Source organism: Metopolophium dirhodum, chromosome 7 (genome assembly GCF_019925205.1).
Source record: "Metopolophium dirhodum isolate CAU chromosome 7, ASM1992520v1, whole genome shotgun sequence".
NCBI lineage: Eukaryota > Metazoa > Arthropoda > Insecta > Hemiptera > Aphididae > Metopolophium > Metopolophium dirhodum.
This window is the reverse complement of record NC_083566.1, coordinates 9,440,635-9,466,517: the sequence shown is the minus strand read 5'-3', so window position 1 is coordinate 9,466,517 and position 25,883 is coordinate 9,440,635. Positions and strand designations below refer to the sequence as shown.

The window sequence follows — 25,883 nt, the reverse complement described above, 5'->3', positions numbered from 1 at the left end:
GTACCTTATAGATTTATATTATACAAGGTTTCTCAATATTCTCAGAAATTAAAACTGTTTTAAGTTTTTCTGATTTAAATAAAAAAATATTTTAAACAGATTTTTTTACAGACATGTGATGAAATATATAGATATGTAAGTACTTAAACGAAAATAACTATTTTCCCTGTAATGGTTTTAGTTATTTTGATGAAATTTAAGAAATATTGATCGTTGAGACTTGGAACTTTTTATAGTTATACCCTAACCTATTACCTAGGTACATAATGCAATTTTTAACTATATACTATGATATGTCCAGGACACAAATAAAAAAAATAAAAAACAACGTAAAATTATGTTCAAAATTTAATTCAAAATCAAAAATTTTCATTTTGATTTCAAGCCATCAGGCACTCAACACCCATATTACTCAGACTCATAAGTTTGATAAGTTTGCGTTATTAATATGATAGAAATACATATTTACCTACAAATAACAAATATATACCTAATATTATAAAATATTGATTAACTTATATAATTTAATATATTATATGATATATTTTTAATTTCAACCTATCGTATTATATTATAGGTACTAATAGTAATCAGTAGGTAATCTTCTTCTTCTTGCAGTGCGGGTTTCGGTCTTTTTTCCGCCATCTTTCTATCAATTATTCCATTGACATCTCTCGTCAGCGTCTGTTCGGTACCTACTACTGTTTCTACGTCCTTTTTTATTCTGTCTTCCCATCTTAGCGTGGCCTACCTATAGGTATTTTTCCAACCGGCTTATTAATAGGTAATATAAATATAAATGAATTATGAAAATACAAATTCCTTAGAAAAAGGTACTGAAGTCGTGACGTTCAGAATTGTTTTAGTGTAGGTATCTAACTAGGAACCTACCAGGCCTACAGGCTACAACTACTGTATGCGACTGTGTCTCACGATCCGTTGGCATAATAAATTATTTAAATCATTGTTATATTGTATCTATATAGATCTATAATCAACGAAATTTTTTTTTTATTATTGTTCCAGCATCAACATCATGGTTATTAGCTTACAATATGATTATTTGACAAAAAATGATAGGTTAAATTAAGTTGTACATTTAAATTTTTTTTAAAAAAGTGATAATTTTTTGTATGTCAGCATACCTATGGCTTCATACAAATTGTCTGGTATTTTGCATTCTTTTCTAGCTTCCGTGAATATTTGGCAGTGGATGAGGATGTGTTTGATTGTAAAGGAAGTGTTGCAAGAGCGGCATATAGGTGGTTCGGTCTTTTCCATTAGGTAGTAGGTACCCATGAGTAGCTCTCGTGTGACCAATTCTGAGTCGGTTCATAATGACATCTTCCTTTCGATTTGAATAGTTGAGTTTTGGCCAAGGTTCGACTGAGTGCTTGATTTCCCTTAATTTGTTTTCGGTAACTTGGCGCCACTCTGAGTCCCATAATTGCATACAGTATTTGTCAACGTTCCTGATAATATCTATTGGCGACATAAGAGAAAGTGTTACGGAGTTGGGGTTACTTATAGCGTTTCGAGCTGCTTTGTCTGCTTCTTCGTTTCCTTTGATATTGCAAATCAACGAAATTGTTTAGTTACCTATTGCATATTCCCACGTATATTTTGATTTATTTATAAGTTTTTTGTTCTCGGACCTCGGTGTACACTATACAATAATAAAAAGTAACAACCAATTTACCAAAATATAGGTAGGTATGTGGAAAGGTAGTAAGGCGATACCCATTTCAAAACTCTGTAGTCCGTTCAAATATCAACTAACCAAATAGGCTTAATATAAATGGTCATATAATGTACTAGGCATGTATAACAAAAAGAAAAATTCTGAATTTTTATGTGATTACGTTTTTTTATTTAGTAAATTAATATTCTATAACAGTTGTAACAAATTTCTGAGTGCATTTTTCATTTAAAATATACTAATAAGAAGTCTAGAACAGATATGAAATAAAATTGAAATCGTATATAAAAAATGAACAAATGGAACAATCACACCCCCTTACAACAATCAGTGAGTGATAATTCACTTAATGCTTCCTCAGACGTTTCGTTGTCCATTGTATGATATATATTGTCATAATAAGTGGGATGAGAAAAGCAGCGAATATATCAATTAAATGCGATTGATAAAAATTTAAGTGAACCTTTTGACTTTTTAACAATTCTTTCGATTCGTTTTTATTTCTCATTACATACTCGGTCCAGTAAACAGCTGTTTCGAGAGGTGAATGTGGTCGATCATTATATAACTGTTGCAGTTTTTTCATGTTAATCCTGAAATTATAAACATCAAATTTAGTAATCTAGTTTAAAAATTAATTCGAGTAAGGACTAAGGAATTCGATATCCATACGTATATTTCTCGGTCAATGCTTCATTGATAGCACTGAAAAGCTGGTCACTCTCTAAATGTTTGTATTCTATAGCGACAGCAACTTGTTTTTCAACCAACAAATTGGTATTAAATATTTGATCGCCGAATATCGGTATAGCTACCATTGGTTTACCACAGTGTATTGTTTCGATTGTGCTCATCATACCAGCATGTGATATAAATAGTAATACCTTTGGGTGTGCTACAAAACATTTTTTAAATTATTTTGTTTATTTAATTAATATGTCTAGGTTAATATAGTCTTTGTCTATCAACCTAAAAGATCTCGCTGTGGAAACCATTTGACCACTTTTACATTCACTGGTAACTGTATTTTGTATTTGTCAGCATCAAACTTCATTATGACTCTTTGTTTAAGTTTCGAAAATGCATCGAGTATGTTATTCAGTTTATCAGCGCCCAACGATGCTTCCGACACGACAGAGCCCAAACTGAATAAGATCACACCATGTTCGGCATCATTTATGAAATCGTTCAAGTCCTGTGTATGCATCAACAGACAAACATTGAAGCATGTAATTACATTTTTAAGTTATCAATAATAATATATTTTGGAATGTTTTGTAATTACTTGCGGAACAGGTTTTTCGTCGACTACATGAATACCACCAACCTCAACGATTCCGGGCGGTTTGGGAAAGGGTAAAAACATGCTATGATAATTGTTCGTCATAATCATGCTTAAGTTAGCCATCGTTTTTATTACTGATTCCGTTTGTATCCCGTAATGGTTTTTATTAATTTGCCGAACTACTGGGGTGTTCATCCAATTAAACGCGATTTCAATGATTACCGATCTCACAGTATTACAGATTCGCTGGAAAAATGACATACGGTCCGTGGAGTTACTGATGATACTAGGCATATAAGACGTGGTCGTCTCCATTCCCATCACCTCGTTTATCCACGGAAATGTAATCATTGGACAAAATCCAACAATCGGTGCGTCCACAACTGTGGCGATCGGTGCAAATATTGGTGTAGGTGTAAAAAATTCGGCAATCACCAAGTCGAATTTTTGTCGGGACCGTAGGAGTTTCGCAACTGTCGGATGATTGAGAATAGTCTCGTATGTGTTGGCGTTTCTGATTACGCGCGTTAGTGATTTAATTATTCCATTGTTGCTGGTCTTGAATTTCGAGTGTGGTTTTAACCCGGAAATGTCGATGTGTGATAAATTGGCTCTTTCCACAGCATCCGGAAAATTCGTGATCGCTAATATTTTGTGCCCGCGGTCCAATAGGCTGTGGATTAGTGGTCGGACGACACGGTAATGACTCTGGGCGGTCGTCGGGAATATGACCAGGATTTCCGAAGACCTAGTCTGTGCAATTGTTAAGGCACAAAAAACAACGGTGGCAAACGAAATAGACTTCATTTTGCCCTTCTTCGCTTCTTAATCCGCCCACGAATATCGGGCGTACAGCTTTTATTAATCCTTAAAATGATTTATAAAATATTAGGTAAACGAATTTATCTGGATTTATAGATTTTATTTCTGTAATAATAAATAATACGTATCATGTTTGGATGAGATTAATATTGATAGTAAAGAAAAATCCGACAGATAAAATAAATATAGATTGTATTATGACATTATGTAAGTTTGCATATAAGTGTAACCATAATAAATAATTATATATAATATAATGTACACTAAATAGTAAATTGGTTTGTGCTCCTCAAACGATTTTTGATTCACATAATATCACGTAGGTGTGTTCTTATTGAATGACATCAAAATACTGCTAACTGAAACTGCTAGGTACAGTATTTTAGCGTGATGCTTGCTGTCTATGCGATGTAGGTACCTACCTTATATAATGTAAATGTATATATTAATAGGAAAATAATAGCTATATACCCTGCAGGCTGCAGTTAGTATATTATGATGAAGTGATAATCATAAGTTATACCTACATAAGAGCCGAACTTATAACCTTGAAGTTTCAACACGTATTATTAATTATTATCATGAAAAATACGTATACGTATTGCGAAAAACGATCACCTTCAAATATAAATCATAATTCCCAATACTAATAATATACCTATTATTGAAGACAAGTTCACAAAGAACTGTTTGCCTATACAACAACTTATCTGCCACTTCTAAGTGCATACTAACCTTATTTATTTGCATTTGTTTGATATCAGATTCAGATAGGTTCCTAGGTAGCTGAATAGTAAGTTGTAGTAGTTGTACCAAGAATCAAGATTTGTAGAATATCAACTATATTCAAACTATTGAAATGGGTAATGGGTTGGTACGAACAGTTAAAAAATTTTGAAAATTACCATATTTACATATTTCAAGTTTGAATACATTTTATTTATAGTATTATTGGCTAGTGCCCCAGAAAAGGAAATAAATAGTGCGCTAATATCATCTTATAACAAAATGCTAATTAGGTAATAGCCAGTTCAAAATATTAATTATTATTCAAAGCTATTTTATATTTTAAAGTACCGAAGCAGCCGCAAGTACTAATTAGTGTACCTACTAGTTTTAACTTGATTTTCACCAAATTGAACATTGCCATGACTTGTATTTATACATTTTATCTTTACAAGGGTATACGGTAACGGTATACGCAGGGTTAGGCAGTATCAAAGATACAATAGTTGTAATAATTATGTAATAATTGCAGTGCCGTAGCCAGAAAATCTTTTTTTTTTTTATTGGGGCAGGGGCGGGTTTTATCAGTCACCAAGGGCGGGGGGCAAGAGGTTCAAGAATTTAGTTAGTTGTTTTTTAAATCTATATAAAATTTAAAATTACAGATTATGTTTTTGAGTCCTTCATAAGTAAATCATCTTTTTCTTCACAATAGTGACAAATTTTAAATAGTTACATTGGTATCAATATTTATCTGAAACCATTTATAAAATATAGATATACACATATAATTAACAACAAAAATTAGCTATTTATTTATAAAAAAAAATATACATAAAATAGATATATTACATTATTAATTCTGCACTTCTGCAGACTGTCGTTTGAAATTCGGGCTATTTTTGCGTTGACTCCAAAAACCGCACACTTTTAATAAAATACAGGACAGAACCGCACACTTTTGGTAGGTTAAAACCGCACACATTTGATAGGTTAAAACCGCACAATTTTAAAAATTGTCGTATCCAAAACTTCACAGTTATGATTTTTACCCCAAAAAGGTCGATAAACAAAAAACGCATATGTATATGTATAATTAATTATTTGTTCTCATTATTCTCACAGTTCATCAAAAAAAATTTATACATTTAAACATTTTAAATATCAATTTTAAAAAAATGTCAACTTAAAAATGTATATATTCAATAATTTAAAATTAAATAATTTAAAAAAAAGGTGGATAAGTGGATGTCGCTCTGCTGTACGGTAGGTTACAAGTGGGTCACTGTAATGGATGGTGTTAAATTTGAATTCAATGATATAATATCATTGTATAAGAAAAACGATTCTGAGCGAAAACGGTCAGTCAGCCTATGATTTTACCAAGTATATTTGATGATATTATTGTGAATAAAGTAATTTATATATAACCTATTTACGTGGAGCCTTGTTTTAAATTTTCAATCCTTAGCCATAAAAGTTAAAAATTTATAAATTTTTAACTGCAAAATAATTAATAAATTATAAATTTGATAAATGTTGTCAAAATTTGAACTTTAAATGCTTATAAAAAAAAATTGTGCCTATGTATTTTTAATATTTTTTAACTGCTATTAGAACGATATATCAGGAGCCTTATATTAAATTTTCACGCTTTTTTACCCAATAAATAAAAATGTATTGATATTTATAGAAAAAAAACTAAAAATATTGAAAACTGACAATGTCCGTAAACAGCTCAAAAAGAGTCAAAATATTTTCAACATTTTATGGTGTATAGAAAATGCTAATATAAACATTCAGTGAAATTTTCAAGTATCTACAGTCATTCGTTTTTTAATTACAATAAAATAAGAAAATTGTTACATGAGAAATCGAGTAAATATCAAATGTTGTAAAAATATAAATTTCAGACGCTCATAAAAATTTAATTTAAGTTTCTTCTAGACATTTTTTTTTTGATAAAGGTAGACAAACTTATGAGTAATCTTATATTACATTTTCAAATCTTACATTTAAAAAGAAAAATTTTTATGAATTCTCATCAAAATAATTTGCTATTTTTCGTGATTTTTCCGTATTTTGTCAAAATTTGAACTTTAAATGCTTATAATTAAAAACTGTGACTAAGGATTTTTAATTTTTTCATCTGCCTTTGAAACAATAACCTAGGAGCCTTCTATTAAATTTTCAAGCTTTTTTACTCAACAGATAAAATTTTATTGATATTTATAGAAAAAAAAACTAAAAAAATTGAAAACTGACAATGGCCGTAAACAGCTCAAAAAGAGTCAAAATATTTTGTAAATTTTATGGTGTATAGGAAATGCTAATATAAACATTCAGTCAAAATTTCATGTCCCTACAGTCATTTGTTTTAGAGTTACACCAAAAACCAAAATCGATTTTCTCGAAAACAGATTTTGCGTAAAAATTCTCGTTTTTCCTTAATTTTTCTTTTGTTTTTCACGTCGCTTGTGAAAACTACTGGGAAATTTTTACTTTTGACCCCCCAAAGTACCAACTAGATTCACTTTCCTATCAGAAAAGTTACTATTGAAGAAAATCCAAGCACTTTTACTGTCCTAAAAGGTGATGACAGACACAAAAATAAAAAAAAAATAAAAAAAATAAAAAAAAATAAAAAAAAAACACACATCATTGTAGAATCAATACATTCATCGCTTCGCTCAGAATCTAAAATGTATATAGGACATAGGTATATTCAAAAATTTTAAATATTAATTTAAAAAATAATTAAAACTTTCAAAGTTTGATTGGCTGAAACCGACTGCCGACGTTTTTTAAAAACTTTATACGATGTCCGTCACGTAAAAATTCTTCCCAAAATTGAAACAATAGTACATATCATATAATCTTATATTTTCACTATTTTCACTAAAAATAGTGTGCGGTTTTAATCCACTTTAAATGTACGATAATTTATTATACAATAACCAATAAGCTGTGCGGTTTTTGGCTATCGACCTTTTTAGGGCTAAAATCAAAAGTGTGCGGTTTTTGGATGCAATCTATTTCTGTTCCATTTTCTCGATTCTCGTAATAAAGGAAGATAACCAATTCTTTATAAGTAATACATATACATAGATATATATTATATATATAATTATTACTAACATTATTAAACTGGGCTCCACGTGGAGCCATATATATTTTCATAATAATATTACACGTCATGTCAGACGTCAGTCGTCGAACGTAAAACAATCCAAAAATAGCTTGAAGCCTAAATATTCAAATATCCATCATATTCATCAATGACGATTGACGATATTTTATAATGATTATTAATATATCAATATATCATAATACTTGGCTTTGTAAAATAGTTAGCTTAGTCCCAAGGGGGGAGGGGCTATCCCCCTTAAACCCGCCCCTATTTTTTTTTTTTTTGGGGGGGGGGGGCACTTAATTTTTTTCTCTATCCTTTGAAATGCTAGAATATCTAATTATGACCCTTTTGTTCATAAAGTGTATCTACTCTTGGGATAATATCAAAAATGTGGGGAGATCGATTTCAAGTAGACTTGACGACAAATTCAAAACTGTTTTTAGAATTCTTATCGTTTCATTAGATTAATTGGTATGTTTGACAAAGAACCAGTCTAAAATCTTATGTCGCGTGCGTGTATTAGACAAAAACAGAAAATCACGGTTTCGAATCCCATTTTAAAATATGTATAATGTACCTATACACTATGCATACGTCATTTGGACGTATGATCGATCATATACCTACGAGCACTTTCTTTATGTTCTTTTTATAGAAGACAGTTGTTTTTAATTTTTATCATACGCACTGCAGGGTGAAAACTACAAAAATACATATTATGCAGTTAACATAATATTTAGTATATACATATATTAATATTAATATATATATTAGTATATTAATATTATTTTAATATGCATTTTGAATAATTGTGCATTGTGTATACAATTTTGTGTCCAAGGGGGGGGGGGACTATGATCCCTATATCCCCCCACATAGATACGCTACTGGTATTCAAGTATGTGGCGCGTACCTATACTACACGGGATTGAGGGTGCAACAAGCACAAAACATTTTTTAAAAAAGTGTTTATATAATTTAAATAAAATATTTATAATTTATTAGATACCTATATAATATATATATATGGAAAGTGGGTGTCGCTCTGCTGAAGTATGTAAATGAATGGTGTTAAATTTGAATTCAATGGTATAATATAGGTATACGAAAAACGATTCTGAGGGAAGACGGTTAGTCAGCCTGACTCAGTCCACGATATTACTAATTGTATTTGATGGTATTATTGTGAATAAAGTATAAACTAATTTATTTACCTATTTATGTGGAACCTTGTTTTAAATTTTCAATCCTTATAGCTATAAAAGTTGAACATTTTATAAATTTTTAACTACAAAATAATTTTTAAATTTTCAATTATATAATTTTTGTCAAAATTCTAACTTTAAATGCTTATAAAAAAATTGTGCATAATTCATTGGCGCAACTAGGGGGGTTAAGATTTAGCCGCCCCCCCAAAAAACAAAATATCCCTTATTGATTTAGATATAAGCATACTATAGGTTATTTTTAATAAATAGTTTTGTTAGTCCCCCCAGAATTTTAACCCTAGTTGCGCCTATGGTGCATATACATTTTTAATATTTTTCATTTTTTCTACTGCTATTTTAACAATATATCAGGACCCTTGTATTGAATGTTCACGATTTTTGACGCAACAAATAAAAATGTAGGTATTGATATCTTAAGAAAAAAATTGAAAATGTCCGTAAACAGTTCAAAACGAATCAAAATATTTTGAAAATTGTATCAATCATGGGAGTTAATAAAATAAACATATGGTGTAAATTTCAAGTATCTACGGTTACTCGTTTTTGAATTACAACAAAATAAGAAATTTACTACATGAGAAATCCAGAGAATATCCAATATTGTAAAAATTTAAACTTCGAACGCTCATAAAAATGTAATTTGACTTTCCGGTAGACATTTTTTTTAATTAAAGGTTAACTTATGAGAAATGTTGTATTAAATTTTCAAGTATAAGATTTAAAATGAAAAACTTTTATGAATTTCTAACTTAAAATAATTTGAAAATAAATAAATCAATTTGAAAATTTTCGTGATTTTTACGTATTTTGTAAAAATTCGAATCTTATATGTTTATAAAAATAATGGTGACTATGTATTTGTAACATTTTTCAACTGTCGTAACAATATATTAGGATCGTTGAATTAAATTTTCAAGCTTTTTGACCTATCGAATAAAATTTTATTGGTATTTATAAAACAAAAAAACTAATAAAAATTCGTAACAAAATATGTTCGTAAACAGCCCAAAAAAAAGTCAAAATATTTTGAAAATTGTAAAATAGTTAAATAATTATAATAAAGACATAGGTAGTGCGATTTTTGATGTGATTTCTGCTAATGATTAAATAATATAAATGTATAAATGTATAATACTATAATGCATAATTAGGTTGGTCAAACGTTACGTTTGGTAAATTGGTAGATATGCATTAATGCATTATATAAATATATATATATGTATGAATACAATAATACAATAATATCATAGAACATAATATAGTCTATAGTCCAAGTTCATAACATTTAGAGTTCAGACATTGCAATTAAGATTTATGCTATTAGGTACTTATAAATAGGTAGAGGTACCCATCATTATAATATTATACATTTAAATTATTTATATTATAGGTTTCATATTGTCATTGATTATAAATACCTACTGGCTACTAGTATTTATAATCAATTCCACTACCTAAGATAATGTACAAACTATATTCAGTAATCGGCCCACCGGTACATTTGTGTGGGCTGTGTTTGTTCATTCTAATTTGTAATGAATTAATATTAAACACATTTGTGATACACAGGATGATTTTAATTTTTTTATTTTGAAACCTTATTATTGTTTTGAAATGTCCACACGAGTCTCATATAGGTAATTGTACTATAATATATTAATACATTGTCGCAAGTTACCTATACTTACATAATTAATAATTATACATTTATTTAATAGACATAATATACAATGAACTAATTTTTTACTACCCAATAACATGTAAATTAATGTATTTTGACGTTTTATAAAAAATATATCTATACTGCGATGAAGTTGTACATGATCAATCATCAATATAAAAGAAAAAAAAAACATCTTACCTAGCTGATTATAAGTCCAAATATTGATGACCCTGCAGGCACTGGTGTTTTAGATGGGCCACTGAAGCTAGGTTCAGAATGATATTATTCCCCCTTCCGCCATAATTTATTATTCGAATAGTTTAATAGCATAGAACAATACGTTAGATACCATTAGTACCAATAAATAATAATAGGTACCATGATATAATAAAACTATTATATAATCATGATAGGTACCAGTGATCAGTATAAGTATAAGTGATTAAGCTGTCTAGATTAGATTTGCTTCCTGGAAAACCATTCAACCACTATTGTAAGGCAAGTGGATGAACTTAATTATGTATTTTCATGTCAAAAAGCCATTTTATAACAACTGGATGAGGATCCAAATTGAAAACATTATATACATTAAATTTAATATAAATTTACTTATTTAATTTGGTAATAAGTTAATAATATTACATTATTTTGTAAATTATATATTATGTACCTTGGTAATGTACATTATATAACAATATAATTTTGAAAAAATATCTTTAAAAAGTCTCCTTCACGATAGTAGGTAACTATCTATCGGACATGTTCATTATTCACAATTGAAAGTTGAAAGTAGAAAAGTAAAGATAAATTTGGTAAAATTGATTATGTACCTAACATTTTACTTTTGGTATCATAAGATTTTCATTTTTAAAAATTAAAAATTTTTAATGTTGTGTTTAGGGTATACAGTATATTACCTATAATCTATATAGTCAGTAGTCTTTTTTATTAGTACACACTTCTCAAATCCATAGTGAAGATTTCCAATTTTAGACAGCAAACTTTGTGTCGGGGTTCACTAAAAAATAAGTGCTGACTTACACGCTTTTTTTAATTTAGATGTGCCATACAAAATTATATTTTGAAATTTTAGTGATTGTACAGTAATTACTTCGTCAGTGACGTGTATCATAAAAAAATTTGTGTTGCTCAAATAATTTTAGGTTATCTACCCCTCATGTTATACCTCTGTTATACCGACCTATAAAATGTCCTATTTTTCATTTATCAAATACATTTTATAAAATATACCCACTCACTTACATTTAAGGTGTTGTCTGAGCAACACTTGGACCCTATGTTACATGCCACTGCCCCGCATGTCACCAAACGTTAATAATTATCCAACTAGTATAATAAATTATAAATTAGTAATAACTATATAAATAAAATTAAAATTCTAAATCCAAAAATGTAATAGGATACATTATTTAGACAAGGTTAGCTTATAGTACTTTATACACTACTGAAAAATAATGCATTTTAACTATTTTTTTGACTTGTAACAATAAGGTTTTATTATAAAAAAAGTGTTTATTATTTCTGAATGAATGTCAAATTGAACTTATACATTAATTTGTACATACACAATTATTTACACGTTTAATAATAATAATAATATAGTCATACAATTAATCTTCTTCCATAGTTTCGTCTTTTTCTAAAACAGTTTTATTAATTTCTGGTGATGCGCTCAAGTCATCTACGTCCATTTTATGTAATTGTTTGTCATCAGTTTCATCAATTTGTATGGGTCCAATCTTTTCTTTTCCCTCTATTATAGTACTTTCATTTTCATTATCATTATCATCAGATTCAGAATCAGACTCTGGTCCAGGAAGGTCAGACCTAATGATTTTTTTCTCTACAGATGTTACTGCTTCTCCAGGTTTAATCCAATTATCTACTGGTTTAATTTCCTATAGTACAAAGTAACAATACATTATCAATAACTATTAACTAAATTGGTATTATGTATGGATGATTTAAACAATAATACAACAAGTACATACTTGGTGAACTTGTTTTAGTTCCTGAACTCGTTGTAAATAATAATCAAATACATATTTTGCTATTTCAGGCATGTCTTGTACTATAAAAGCTTGACTTTGAGCCTCTACAGGACTATCAAGTAATCTATTAGTAGGGTAATAGTCATCTGGTAAAAGATGTAATTTTAGTGGCCGTTTTGTTAACTAAAAGAAAAAAATTAAGGTTATAATCGTTTCTCGGAGTTCATAAATTTATAATCTTACAATTTTGAATGATGGTGATAATTCAAAGCAATTGCTAAATAGTGATACATTAGCAAAAACATATAGACCAAGCCTTGCTCTTGACATAGCAACAACAAGACGTCTAACATCTCTTAAATGACCAACAGTTTTTGTCCTTACTAACGACAATAGTACATAATCATTTTGCTGACCTTGATACTTATCTACTGTAGTCACCTGTAAATTAAACGTTAAACCTTTAAAAAAAATACCATGCTCAAGAAAAGCAGTATTTTAATTATTACCTTGTGGGGCCAACCAATGAGCGGGTTAGAACCACAGCGCATGTTTATGATTTCCCTGATCAAATGTTTTTGACCATTATATGTACTCAAAATAGTAATTTTACTAGCGGGATAACCAATTAGTCGCATATACATGTAAACAGACACACAATATTCTGCTTCTGCTAAATTCTAAAAATTTTATACATTATTGATTGATGAAATATTTATATAATTTAAACTATAGAATAACCTGGATGAAATGGGGGTTTGGTTCAGTTTCTCCAACACCATTAAATAACCCGACATCAATTAGCTGGTATTCATAAGAGAAACCAGCATTGGCTTTATGGTATTCTGGAGCAGTTAATACATGGTTAAGATTTCCTAAGTTATTATAACGCCAATTATATAGTTGACTCAAACTAGAAATAATAAGGTTCACAAATAATTCTGTAATTAATATCCATTTAAAAATACTATGTATTGAATAATTTTAAATACCTAGGTCGTGAACGTCCTTGAGCATCTAAATCAATAGTAGGAACTCCTAAATTGACCATGCGTGTAAATAATGATTGCTCCATATTAGAATATTTTTGAAAAGCCATATTTTTAATAACTGGAGGTAATTGATGGTGATCACCAATCATTATCCATCGTTTCAAGCGGCTAAATCCATCATCAGAATTTTGAAGTAATAAAGGAATAAAAGTTTCTATCTCAAGAATTTGAGCTGATTCTTCCATTAGTATATTATCGTATTTAAAGCCAAGCTCTATAAGTTCTTTACGCTTTAATGCCGCATGAGTACATGTCATTGCTATTATTTTAACTTCTTTTACCAATAAGTATCGAGAACGATCTAAACCAGTTCTAAGTAATTCAAAAGCCCGGAACTCGTCTAGTTGCTTGAATATTTTTTTGATATGTCTATTAAAGAAAATATACATAGTAATATAATAATAAATGATTAATTAAGTTCTATAGATTTAAGCAAGGCCATATATCACTCTAATATGCACTATACTATAATGCATATTTATAAAAAAAATTGTATACCTAAAACAACCTCTTGCGATTTCCTTATCCTCTTCTAAGTTTTGGCATTTGAATAAAGGCTGAGGAGCATCACTGAAGAAAAGATCAAATGGGAAGTTGTCCTTGACAATATTAATTGAAATTACCTACGAGTTTAAACATTAATATTTGATAATATGTTGATGAAAATTAATTTAATGAACTTACACCATCAGAATTTTCTTCCAGATTTTTCAATGTTGTTAAGTATTTATTCCACCGCGGAAGTACATGGGACCAAAAAAAGTGCATAGCTGTTTCACAAGTGTATGACATATCTCCCTTTACATCCATTAAGTCTTGTAAACGCTGTACTTCATTTAATAACTGGAGTCTTTTTGCTAGAACATAATTTACTCTTCCATACCTAAATAAGAGTTGATAAAGATTAAATATTGTATTGACATTATTAATTAACATTAAAATAACTTACCGACTAAAATCCTTATCTGTTTCTAAAGCTTCTTCTCCGTGTCCCAAACGTAATAAATGTCGTTCATCAATGTCTAATGCCATAATTTTTTCAAATAATTGATTCAATGCTTGATTAGAATGTGTCACAATCAATGTACGTTCATTTCTCCAGTTATGGTATAAATTTGAAATTATCTGTACAGCCACATCTGTTTTTCCAGTTCCTGGAGGTCCAACAACTACAGTAAGACCTGGTTGCATACCAGAATATATAGCTTCAATTTGTGTTGGTGTAAAATAAATCATGTTCCTAACAAAAATGAAACATGTTTGTAAATTTATTTTATAGAATTTAACCTAAAATATTGTAACATTACTTTTTAGGTTGATTATACTTGTAAGGACCTCTGTTAACAGTTTTCTCAGATTGTACAATAGCCTTTTTTAGGGTTTTACCGTTTGAATCAGTAGTTTCATGAAAATGAATGCTAACAAATAAAACAATTGTTAAATTTTGTTTACTATGTATATTTAGAAAAAATTAAAAAATCTATACTAACCGATATGGCGGTAGCATTTTAATAGGATTGTTTTCGTGTGGAACTATTTGATGATTTGGAAAACTTGATAACAAGTGATCCATGTTCAAAAATGTATCATTAAAGTGCATTACTTTTATCCTATTTGGCATTCTAATAAATACAAATTAAATTAGTTTGAAACATCATATAAATTGATGATGATTAATGTTTTCAGAAATAAAAATTTTCCTGAAAGAAACAATAAAACTGAAATTATTGTATTAACTTACTTATCATATCGAGCTGCTGATGGATCACCGTATCCTAAAATAATATCATGAATCCATTCAGGTACAACACATTCAGTGTTCATCAAATGGCGAATAGTTTCCAATACAGCTTTAAAATTATTTTCTTTAGGTTTTCTTCGCATTATTATGTTAAAAGTTTCATAAACATCCTAAATACAAAACAATAATTTATGAACATTTATTGACTGTAATATATATAAAAAATATATATATATATATATACAATTTCTCCAGCAGCAACATTATCAAGATCTGCACGGTATTGATTACAGTCCAACCAAACACGATATGTTCGTTTTTGGCCAGGTAAAACCGGTCTTGGATCAGGTCCTTCTTCAATTACACGACCCATATTGTCTAACATTCCTTCTACTTCACAGCCTCTAACACAGACTATTGCAGTTTGTTGAAGGAATGGCTTATGATAGTCAATTCTAGATCCTAAAATAAATATTAATAAAAAATATATATAAATAACATTTAAATACGGATGTCTACCTTACCTATAGGTAAAATTGGTTTAACTGTTAATAAGAAACAAACATCGTGTTTACGAAGGTTTTCCCATTCTTCTTGAACATCTTTTTTCACATTTAAAGTAACTATAACATCAGCTCGAACTCTGGAAGGTTGTAAATCACCTAAAAAAAAACAATACATTTTTTAAATACAAAAAATGAAATATATTATATCATAGAAATTTGAAAATAAATGAATTTATTTTATTTACCAAGATTCGGTTTTGCTACTTCTACAACAAGAAAATTATCAATAGGTAATGCCATTTTGGAATAACCACTAAAGTAAATGCTTCCATCTTCAGATTTGCTAAAATTAATTTAAAATAATGATTATTGTTAATAATATTGTTTTAAGTTTTTTAAAACTTGCTTTTTAGTTAATTTAAATAAATAAAATCACTCCTCCAGATAATCATTAGTAGTATAAAAGTTAATAATTACATTTAATATACACTCAAAAAAGCATTACTTACCATGGGTTCATCCGAGTAATAGAATCTTCAATATCTTGTCTAATTTCATCTAAAAATGACATATATAATGAAAATAATGTTGTTAGATTTATTAAATAGATGTATAAATAAAATATCAACAAATTAAAAAGCAAGCAAAAACTAATAAAATCTAAAAATATTTAAGATTATGAGGAAAACATAAAATGTCATGTTTTTAACATTTTTCTGTGAAACCTTTTTTAGGAATTATTATTTTAGTTAAGAGGACGCTACACCCCTATGCGCTGTTTCTGTCTTAACAAAAGGACAAATTGGGATCTACTCAAGAGTATTCTCTAAGAAACCGCAACTCTTTCAACTTGATTAAAAACAATAGCAGACACTGAAAATACAGTAAAAAAAATAACATTATTAAAGTGACAAAAGTAACTCCGGCACCTACCAGTGGTATTAGCCATATGCCCATATTACTTATTTACCTACCCACTAAAGAAAACTTTGTACATTATAGTAAATGGCACCCATCGGATAAAACCAAATGGAACCAAAATATAAGCAAAATACTTCATTGTAAAATCAAAGAAAAAAAAATGAAACGTTTGAATTATACCTGAGTGGTGTCTCTGAAACAAATAATACTAATCATTAGTTGTGGAAATTCACAAGACAGTCAAAGATATCTTGTGTTGAAACCACCCTGTACCTATCTGCAAGGAAGACATCGCCTGAGCATCCAGCGAACAAGAAAAAGATATACTCGATATCTTGAACATGTATTTCTACTGAACTTTAGACTCTGAGCTTGACATTGTGCAATATAATAATTGAAAAAAAATCAAAATTTCACTTCATTAGTACTTGCAAAAGAAAAAGATTAAAATTTGAATCTAAAATAAAGCATCAGGGTATGATGAAAGTGATGAAATTAGTTCAACACTTATTAAAGACATTCCAATGAAGGCCATATTCAATCTTAAACACATAACAATGCTATTTTGCAATATTTTGGAATAAAACAAACACCGTGGCGAAGTGTTCTTGATGGAGCCCAGATTTTTCACAAATGATTCCTCATTAAACTGCAAGAACAACTGCCATATACCAGGTATGCACTTTTAGAATCATACCAAACTGACAGTAAATTTCAAGTCACACAAATACAGGAAGAAGCAGTAACCAAATGAAAATATGTATCTGCTGGAATACTAAAAGGTAGTGTCTTTGGACCTATAATTGGTTGATATGTTTGCCAAATTTTCTGACAATATGGCATTTATGATTAAAAGTACCAGAAAACTACAACATCTTTGCTTAGACGAGAATTTAGAAAATTGTGATCAATGGGGTTAATCTCAATAAAAAGCTTTTAACTATCACCAAAAAGCTGAAGCTACTGTATTAATAGACCTTTCATATGATCCTGTTTGAAAACAGATAGTTGAACAAGCTAACAAAAGAAATAACACCTAGTAACAGGACAAAGTAAATGATGAAGATCCAAGACAAAAAACCCCTACTTTATAACACAGAACTGCCCACCTACTACATAAAATTTGTTAGGGCACTTGAAACAGAATGGCATCAAAATGTGTTTCTTAACGTCAAATTAATCAGTTCACTTTCACAGCTTAGAATGAACTTTCAATGTAATTGTATCCATAGTTTTAACCATAGAACTTTGTCTAAACTATACGTTCTATTATATTAACTTGTAGACCATATGAATATACATTTAAAATTTATATTCTATTCTATTTCCAATCACAATCGTTGTTTGATAGGAATTAGGAATAGGTAGAAGTATATATTAATTTATTAGAGAAATTGAATAATGAAACTTACATGTAGATTCTAATCTGAACAGTTGAAAATTACGCAACAAGTAATCATGGAGAGTCAAAAATTGTAAGTTCAATTTTGGTAAAGCCAAACATTTATTGCCATTATAATATTCAGTAGGAACCACAGCTTCATTCCATATAATATCTTCAGTTGGGTAAAGAGGCATTCCATTTAAAATTTGTAACTGTGATTCTCTAGCTTCATGGCGAGATACCTTAAATAAAGTTTAATAATATAAATAAAAATAAATATCAATATTAACTATTAAGTCATAATTAGTCTTCTATAATAATATATTTGTTTTAACAATAACTGTTTCAGAATTATATTAGTAACAAGCAATAACTAATATATAATCAATATATATGAGAATATATTTCATGAATATTTCAAAATTAAATTAAAAGGTAGGAAGCAGAGTTTAAATTTTAAAAGTTGCATTATTATAATTATAATTTATTAATTGTTAGTAACTACAATTATTGGACAAACTTTAAAACTATAAATATAACAACAGTAATTTGATAATTAGTTAATAAACTAACAATAATCTGTGTTATTCAGATGTAAATATTCACATTTGGAATCATTATTAAGAAATCTTTATAGTGTTTATAGCAATAGTATATAGTTTACAAATTGTACTTGGTAATTTTGGATTCTGATAGAAGAATGTATATACTGTATCGGGCGGCCAAATTGTGCGGAGGGGTGTGGATTCGTTCCAAATGCTAAACTAGATGGTTAACTTGGTGGGAGGAGCATCTGATCGTCACCGAATGAAAACCGGTTCCCACCCGGTACCTTTCTTATCCAGAATAAAGTATAGACTATTTTTTTGTTTGTTTTGTTTATTCATTATTGTTTAGTAGGGACTAAGCTCCAAAAGCATCTCTCTGCAACCTTGAATCAATTTATAAACTGGTCTAATTTACATAACTGCTTAAAAGTAGAGTAAAACTACATTAAAAAATGTTTTTTTTTTTACTGTAATGAGTCGAAGACCCATCATTACAATGAATATTTTAATAATGATAATCCCTTATCTCACACCAAGGTGAGCCAAGCAAGACAATTACTCTATGCTCAGTTTATGTGATTTTAGGTTTATTTATGTATCACATCTTCTTTTTTTCTTCCAAATATATGGGATCGTACACCCTTGTCACAAACCCCCAAGGGGTCCATATATCCCTCACTTTTTTTTGCTTACACAAAATATTTTTGTGTCGTTCTCTATTCTGTATATCCACATCTTCTTCAATTGTCCTCTCCCTCTTTCCTTTTAAATTAATTTCTATAGCCACTCTCCACTTGCACTCCCTTTGAATCACCTATCCTTATAACATAAACAAACCTATAGTATTCTCTATCATTTTAGTATATTTATTTATCACCAAAATATTTAAATTTTAAATTCTAACCAATAGAGATATTATATAAAGGTTGAGGGACTGTAATCCAGTGTTAGGTAAATTACTTTTAAAAAGTAATGAATTTACGTTACTCGTTACTTCAAATATTTTTATTTAATTTACATTTGCGTCACCTAAAATTATTTTTATCACGTTACATTACTTTTTCATTAATAAAATAGTCCGTAACAAATAATGTTACATTTTTTTTTATTATTATTTTTTTAACCATATTCAATTCATATGATTCAATTATTATGTATATATTTTACAATCATAGACCTATGTTAGTATTATGTACAAACGTACAACAATCATAATTAATTTTTATTAAATTTTATTTTTAAACCAAACTCTTTTCTTTCTGCTAATAAAGTGATAACATTTATTCCTGGAATGTTTATTTATATTGTTAACTATAATCGGAATCAAAATATAATTGATTTTTAATTTTTCTGGGATATCCTATACCTGTAATACATTCAAAACTATTATTTTAATAACGTGGAAAATAACACGTTAGTGCGTTACTTAATAGAAATTACTTTTCAAAAGTAATTTTGTTACAACTGCGTTACTTTAAGTAAAATATAATGAAATTACTGCTGCATTACTGAAAAAGTAATTGCCTTACAGTAATTTGTAATTTGTGTTACGTTACTACCCAACACTGCTGTAATCCAAGTATCTGTCTACAATTAAAACTTTTAAGTTAAGGCTATTTAGTCTACTACATAGAATAAAAAATTAATAAAACATACATACCAGTAAAGAGAGTAAAAACTCAGAGTCGTAACGATACCAATTTTCATTCAGACGTTTTTCTTGGTCAGGAATCAAATTAAGTTCCATAGCAATATTTTGAAGTTCTTGATTACTGAAATTAGGTACATCAGCATGGTTATAAAAATCAGAAAATTAATATTTGTTTTTCTTCAATCCTAGCCTCTTTTACTTTATGATGTGCAAGAGCTTTCCTCCTTACGCCAAAAATTAAAAAAAACTGGCTTAAAATATTCAAACATTGGTTTTTTACATTTCAATCAAATTATGATTAACTTACCTTTACTTTTCATCTAAAGAGTATTAATTTATTGCACCTATGTGCTTTAATACTAAATTATTCACCTTAACTTTTCTTTAAATAAATCTATATAATCAGACAAAGGCTACACTTATACTACATTTTTAGTTATAATTTTCTTTTATAATATGTTGTACATAACACACCCATTTGTAATTTACTAGTTTTAATAAAAACTATTTAAGCTACAAATTCAAACCAATTTATATTTAATTTAACAAGCCATAACATTTGAATTAGGCTAATTAAACTTTTATTTTGTACCAGAAAAAAATCAAACATTTAAATTTAATATTGATCCCAACTCAAAATTAGTATCAAATTAATTTTACAAAAAAAAACTAGTTATTAATTACTTATTAAAAATAATTTTTTATAATTTTTAATAAACCAAATTTAGATTTTATTAGTTACTAGACAAATAGGAAAATTGTCTAGTTCAATTGAACTAAATATTTGGAATTTGGTTCATCAAAAAAAATTTCAAATTGACATCATTACTATGAATGCAAATTTAATCAATTAACTACCATATTTAAACAAGAATAATCTCAATTTGTTAAGTTAATAATGTTTTAATTTAAAACTTACCTTAGATTTTTAAAGTGTTTAATGAGAGAATCATATTTATCAATAGCATTAATATTAGATAAAGAAAAGTCTTGTAATTTAGTAAACTTTCCAAATAATGTTGCCTGAAAAATAGAAATAAAAAAAATAATATTAATAGTACCTTATTTAACAAAATATAAATAGGGTTTTTAAATAATATACAAAATGATTAGTTTAATTTAATTTCCAGGAACTTTAAAAATAAATTTGGTAGATTTTATAAGTATTGTTTTAACATTTTATTCGGTCTTTTTATTTAAAATAAACAATCTAAAAATGTGTACACACAATAAGCTTAGGTGGTAAGAGTATTGGTGGTATGACTTGAAATTTTGAGTAAGAAGCCACCCATTGACGACACTTAGCTTGATAATAATCAAATATAGCCTTAAATATTAAATACAGTCAAGGTTAAATAAAAATCAGAACGTCAATATTTTTTTAAGTGCTGTGATCTTTTGGTTTAATTTTCTTTTAACCTAATTAATTCCAAGCTAAGTAACACTAATTGGTGGCTAAGTTAATCATGTAACTACCATATATATATTATTTTTTCCTCATTATCAAATATATTTATTTTGTTTAAATCATACTTGTAACGATATAATTTTATCATAATGTGCTTGCATCACTTCATTTTCTTTTAATGGATCACCAGTAGATTGACAAATTTCAAAATGGAAATAAAATTTTAATATATCTAAAAGCTGTTAAAAAATACATTAAATTAATACTTTTTTTGGTACAATAAAACTTCAATAAACAAACCTGTTTGAATAAGTGTCCTTCATCACGTTTGCTTAACAAAGCTAAATAACAGCGGTTAATTAAATGAACATCATCTAAGACTACATGAAAAAATCTTCTAGTAGGTAATGATGTTTCTAAATCAATAAGCATTTCCAAAAACCTTTCACAATAGTTTAAATGGTCCACACACAAATCACCTAAACATTATCATTAATACATTGACTTTATAAAATTACTATTTACTATTTAGAATTTACTTAAAATTAATTTCCTCTCATAAACAGTATTAACTATTAAGCTTTTATGACTACAGTAGAGATTGTTTATAATAACATTTAAGGGACCAAGGAAAAATAGGTCGTAATAACTGATAGTCATAACTACCAATATGATAAATTTAACATAAAAAACTTACCTTTGTATTTCTGGTCCTTTACTTTAAGGTCATAAAACCTAATATGTCATTACAACCGGTGTCATTATAACCAATTTCTACTGTATTAACTAGTTTTATCAATAACATTTACAAATTTACCTTCTAATGGTATGTTTTCCAAAACATTGATAAATTTAATGCATAATTTATGTAAAAAAGTTCTTTCAAGATCTGCTTTTAATTTATTTTCTGATGATAACTCTTTATCCTTCTTTTGTAATCGGTTCCATAGTTTTTGCCATTTAGGTACTTGACGCAATTCCAATATTCTTCGTCTCTGAAAAATAAAAATATATTAAATGTTAATGAATGTTAAAATAAACATCATAATTTATTAGTAAAATAATTATAGTTTTGATGAATTTCCTACAAGGTTTTTTATTATGTTAAGTTTTCATCTATCATTCATTATTTATCTAAAAATAAGAAAATTCTTATGATTTAATTAATATTTAAGAGGAAGCCACACCAGCATGTGTTTGTACATTAAGCAAATGTGTGTTTAGTAGAAGTAGAATAGATTCTGTCTTATGAGCTTTAATTTTACAATGAATTGGCCTATAATCAATCTTAAAGGTAAGAACACTCAGACCATTAAAATATGTTATCTCTCGTCGGTTTTCATGATATTTTAATTTTTACGTAAGTTGTGAATATGTAAAATATAAAAATGCCCATAAGTCATAACTCTCTAAAAAATTAAAATATGGTAAAAACCAACGAGATAACAGATAATGTTCTTACATTCAATTTTGATCAAAGGTATATTTATTATTTAAAGCTAACAACAAAATAATCAATTCTAGCATTCTCTTAATATTTTGATTATATTAAAAGTTATCAATTAATTGTGATATTTTTAAAAAGTTCAATAATAAAAGGTGACATGTGATAAAAAAAGTTAAAAGGGGATATATAATAAAAGATTAGATTACTAATAAGTTATAACTATTTTATCAAATTCATTATTACATTTAAACTTATAATAGTTATAAAATACATACTTCTTGTAAACTACACCAAATTGATATTGATACAAGTTTTTTCATTTTGTTTCTAACTAAATCAGTCTCCATGCATTGAAAACAATGATTTAAAAAAACTACTAGAGCTATTTGTTCTTTAATGCTGTGATCATCAGAGAGACTAGCACGTAAAACTTGATCAATAAAACCATCAAATTCATCTGGTTGCTTTTTTAAGGCCTAAAAAAAAAATATATTTATAAACATATATGTCTAAATAAAAATAAATTATTATTTACCTGCCAAGGTGCTACTCGTTCACGAAACTTTTCGTTTAACATTATAACGATAGACATCATATGTGCAAACGTAGCATTTGCAGAGATATAATTAGGCCACAAATAATTTTCTAAAAATTGACTGAATTCCAAAATCATAATTCGTCGTACTGAAAAACTAATATATAAAAATTATTTTAGTACTAATGGGATATACCTTAGTATAACAATAGGCACTCTGAAAATAATAATCCAAAATAATTATCTTCTCAAAATTAATTATGAGTTATAGCTAAACATTTATATAAATAACTATAAACTAGGTATATTTATAGTTTATTATTTATTTAGATGAAAAACAAAATATTAAAATTAGGACTGTATTTTAAGCATTATGCTTATTTTAATATTTTCCAAGCAAAATCTTTAATGACAAGGGAAGGTATATGGCAGAAATAAAAAATATACTATTATGAGAACCATACTATACTCTATCCAGCGAAAGAACCTGCCGATTCCGCGCATTCCCCCCCGTGTCTCTTTGCTATCGAAATCGGTTCCCTTATGGCAGGGTGTTGCGTGGGGAACCAGTTTTGGTCTGTTCTCTCGCTGGACAGACCATATATATTTTATTTTGTTTGAAAAATGTTTATTTGTTATGTTACTTATCATGAAATATGTTAGAATCCAATTATTTGATAATTTATCAACCCCAAATTTATTTTACAAGGATAGGCATTAAAAACTAAAAACAACTTTAGTTAGACCTCTTATTAAAAGTGACACTGTGGTCCTAGTTTGCCTAGTTCCGCCACTGTACCTGGACATGAGTTATTAAATAGGGTTATTGTCTAGGTATGAGGTTTTTTATTTATTAAATGCTGAGTCTAAAACTAAAATTACCAGCTATATATTTAAACATATGTTTAACCACCTATTTGTTTTAAAACTATTTTTTGATAGAAATTTTATTTTTTAATTCAAATACAGCAACTTACTTAGACTTATAGATCTCTTCATTGTAAATATTTTCAACAACCTTGGCATCATAAGGTAAGTATTGATTGGAATCCAAATTTGGTGCCCAATACTTAGATGCTATCTGCAAATGTAAGATGTGAAATTTAATAGTAATTTTCTAACCACATTAAGTCCTTCAAAATTGTCAGCGATGAGAAAGTTATTTTTATAAATGGATTAGTTAAATTCAGATTGAAATAAGAATTAAAATAGATGAAGTATATTGTTGAAATCGACAGATTACTATAGTAAAGAACATACAATAACAAATAAAATACATTTCATAAAATTATGTTAATTAAATATTTACTTTAAGGTAGTATCAATAACAAATCTATAAATATTAATTACTAAATTGAAGCATTTTTATAATAAAAGTATCTCTTCAGAAAAATGCTCAGCTCTGAACGAATTAAGCATATCGTATATCCAATTTGTAGGTACTAGGTACTTTGACTACAAACAAATGAAAGCACGTCTATCTAAGGACCCCCATAATTTCTTTGATAAAAATAAGTGAACTTGTTGAACATTTTCTAGTTTTCTACTCCAATATTTAATAAAAATTATTAGATATTACTTATAAATTATAACTATGAATGTTAACTTGTCAATGAATGGATCAAAAACGTCTATGTTAAAGAACTTAATTCATGTTTAAGTTCATTTCTTGAAAATTAAAAATAAAACGTGTTCATATGCATTATCACTGAACATTTTTAAATTATATTATACCTGTGTAATACGATCGGCATTGATCTGATCTATGGTTGGGGCAAGATTTAAGACTACAGCTTGCTTAGACTCGGACATTATGATTTTTTGTTTTTATCCAAAAACATTAATTGAAAACAAATATTTAAACAGAATTAAAAACTATACATTCATTATTATTTACGGCAATAGTCAATAATAACACTAATGAGTTGTAAGTTGTAGTGACCGGTTCGTTGATTTTTAAACGCACGAAAACGTTGAACATACAACAAATTTATAGTAATATAGTGGTTCAGTAGTTGTAAACACAAATCACGATACCTATAGGCTATAATCACAGATTTAGATAGTTTAAAAAAAAAAAGATACTAGTTATCTATGGTAACGGTACAGGATGACTTTGGT

General features: G+C 28.0%; 2 protein-coding genes across 4 annotated transcripts; both read right to left on the bottom strand.

The window, feature by feature from the left end:
* Positions 1-1,097: 1,097 nt before the first annotated feature.
* On the bottom strand, positions 1,098-10,889 carry LOC132948629 (UDP-glucosyltransferase 2-like). Of its 3 annotated transcripts, none has more exons than XM_061019179.1 (5): positions 10,756-10,889; positions 2,985-3,851; positions 2,669-2,894; positions 2,372-2,594; positions 1,098-2,292 (listed from the first exon to the last, which is right to left on the bottom strand). In XM_061019179.1, exons 2-5 carry the CDS (start codon positions 3,789-3,791, stop codon positions 2,046-2,048), a joined length of 1,503 nt encoding a protein of 500 aa, XP_060875162.1. In that variant the 5' UTR covers positions 3,792-3,851; positions 10,756-10,889; the 3' UTR covers positions 1,098-2,045. The 3 variants fall into 3 exon arrangements, with proteins under 3 accessions (XP_060875162.1, XP_060875164.1, XP_060875163.1); XM_061019181.1 differs by lacking the exon at positions 10,756-10,889 and adding an exon at positions 5,385-5,474; XM_061019180.1 differs by lacking the exon at positions 10,756-10,889 and having other exon boundaries at positions 2,985-4,199.
* A 1,148-nt stretch (positions 10,890-12,037) lies between these two features.
* On the bottom strand, positions 12,038-25,789 carry LOC132948488 (RNA helicase aquarius). The gene is made up of 26 exons (XM_061018975.1): positions 25,497-25,789; positions 24,740-24,843; positions 23,763-23,919; positions 23,503-23,703; positions 22,598-22,775; positions 22,081-22,259; positions 21,906-22,019; positions 21,292-21,395; positions 20,382-20,493; positions 18,202-18,415; positions 16,378-16,426; positions 16,114-16,211; positions 15,887-16,024; positions 15,607-15,824; positions 15,363-15,532; positions 15,112-15,243; positions 14,929-15,039; positions 14,571-14,861; positions 14,306-14,504; positions 14,120-14,244; positions 13,562-13,990; positions 13,311-13,482; positions 13,079-13,249; positions 12,813-13,010; positions 12,570-12,752; positions 12,038-12,476 (listed from the first exon to the last, which is right to left on the bottom strand). Exons 1-26 carry the CDS (start codon positions 25,572-25,574, stop codon positions 12,189-12,191), a joined length of 4,413 nt encoding a protein of 1,470 aa, XP_060874958.1. The 5' UTR covers positions 25,575-25,789; the 3' UTR covers positions 12,038-12,188.
* Positions 25,790-25,883: the final 94 nt, after the last annotated feature.

Excerpts from the sequence above, each read along its gene's own strand:
- LOC132948629 (XM_061019179.1), bottom strand. The coding sequence starts at position 3,791 with ATGAAGTCTATTTCGTTTGCCACCGTTGTTTTTTGTGCCTTAACAATT. Across the intron at positions 2,895-2,984 it reads ACGAAAAACCTGTTCCGCAA|GACTTGAACGATTTCATAAA; the intron begins GTAATTACAAAA and ends ATGCATACACAG. Across the intron at positions 2,595-2,668 it reads TCCACAGCGAGATCTTTTAG|CACACCCAAAGGTATTACTA; the intron begins GTTGATAGACAA and ends AATGTTTTGTAG.
- LOC132948488 (XM_061018975.1), bottom strand. The coding sequence starts at position 25,574 with ATGTCCGAGTCTAAGCAAGCTGTAGTCTTAAATCTTGCCCCAACCATA. Across the intron at positions 23,920-24,739 it reads GAAGAGATCTATAAGTCTAA|TTTTTCAGTACGACGAATTA; the intron begins GTAAGTTGCTGT and ends TTTATATATTAG. Across the intron at positions 18,416-20,381 it reads AGTTTTTACTCTCTTTACTG|GTATCTCGCCATGAAGCTAG; the intron begins GTATGTATGTTT and ends ACTTTATTTAAG.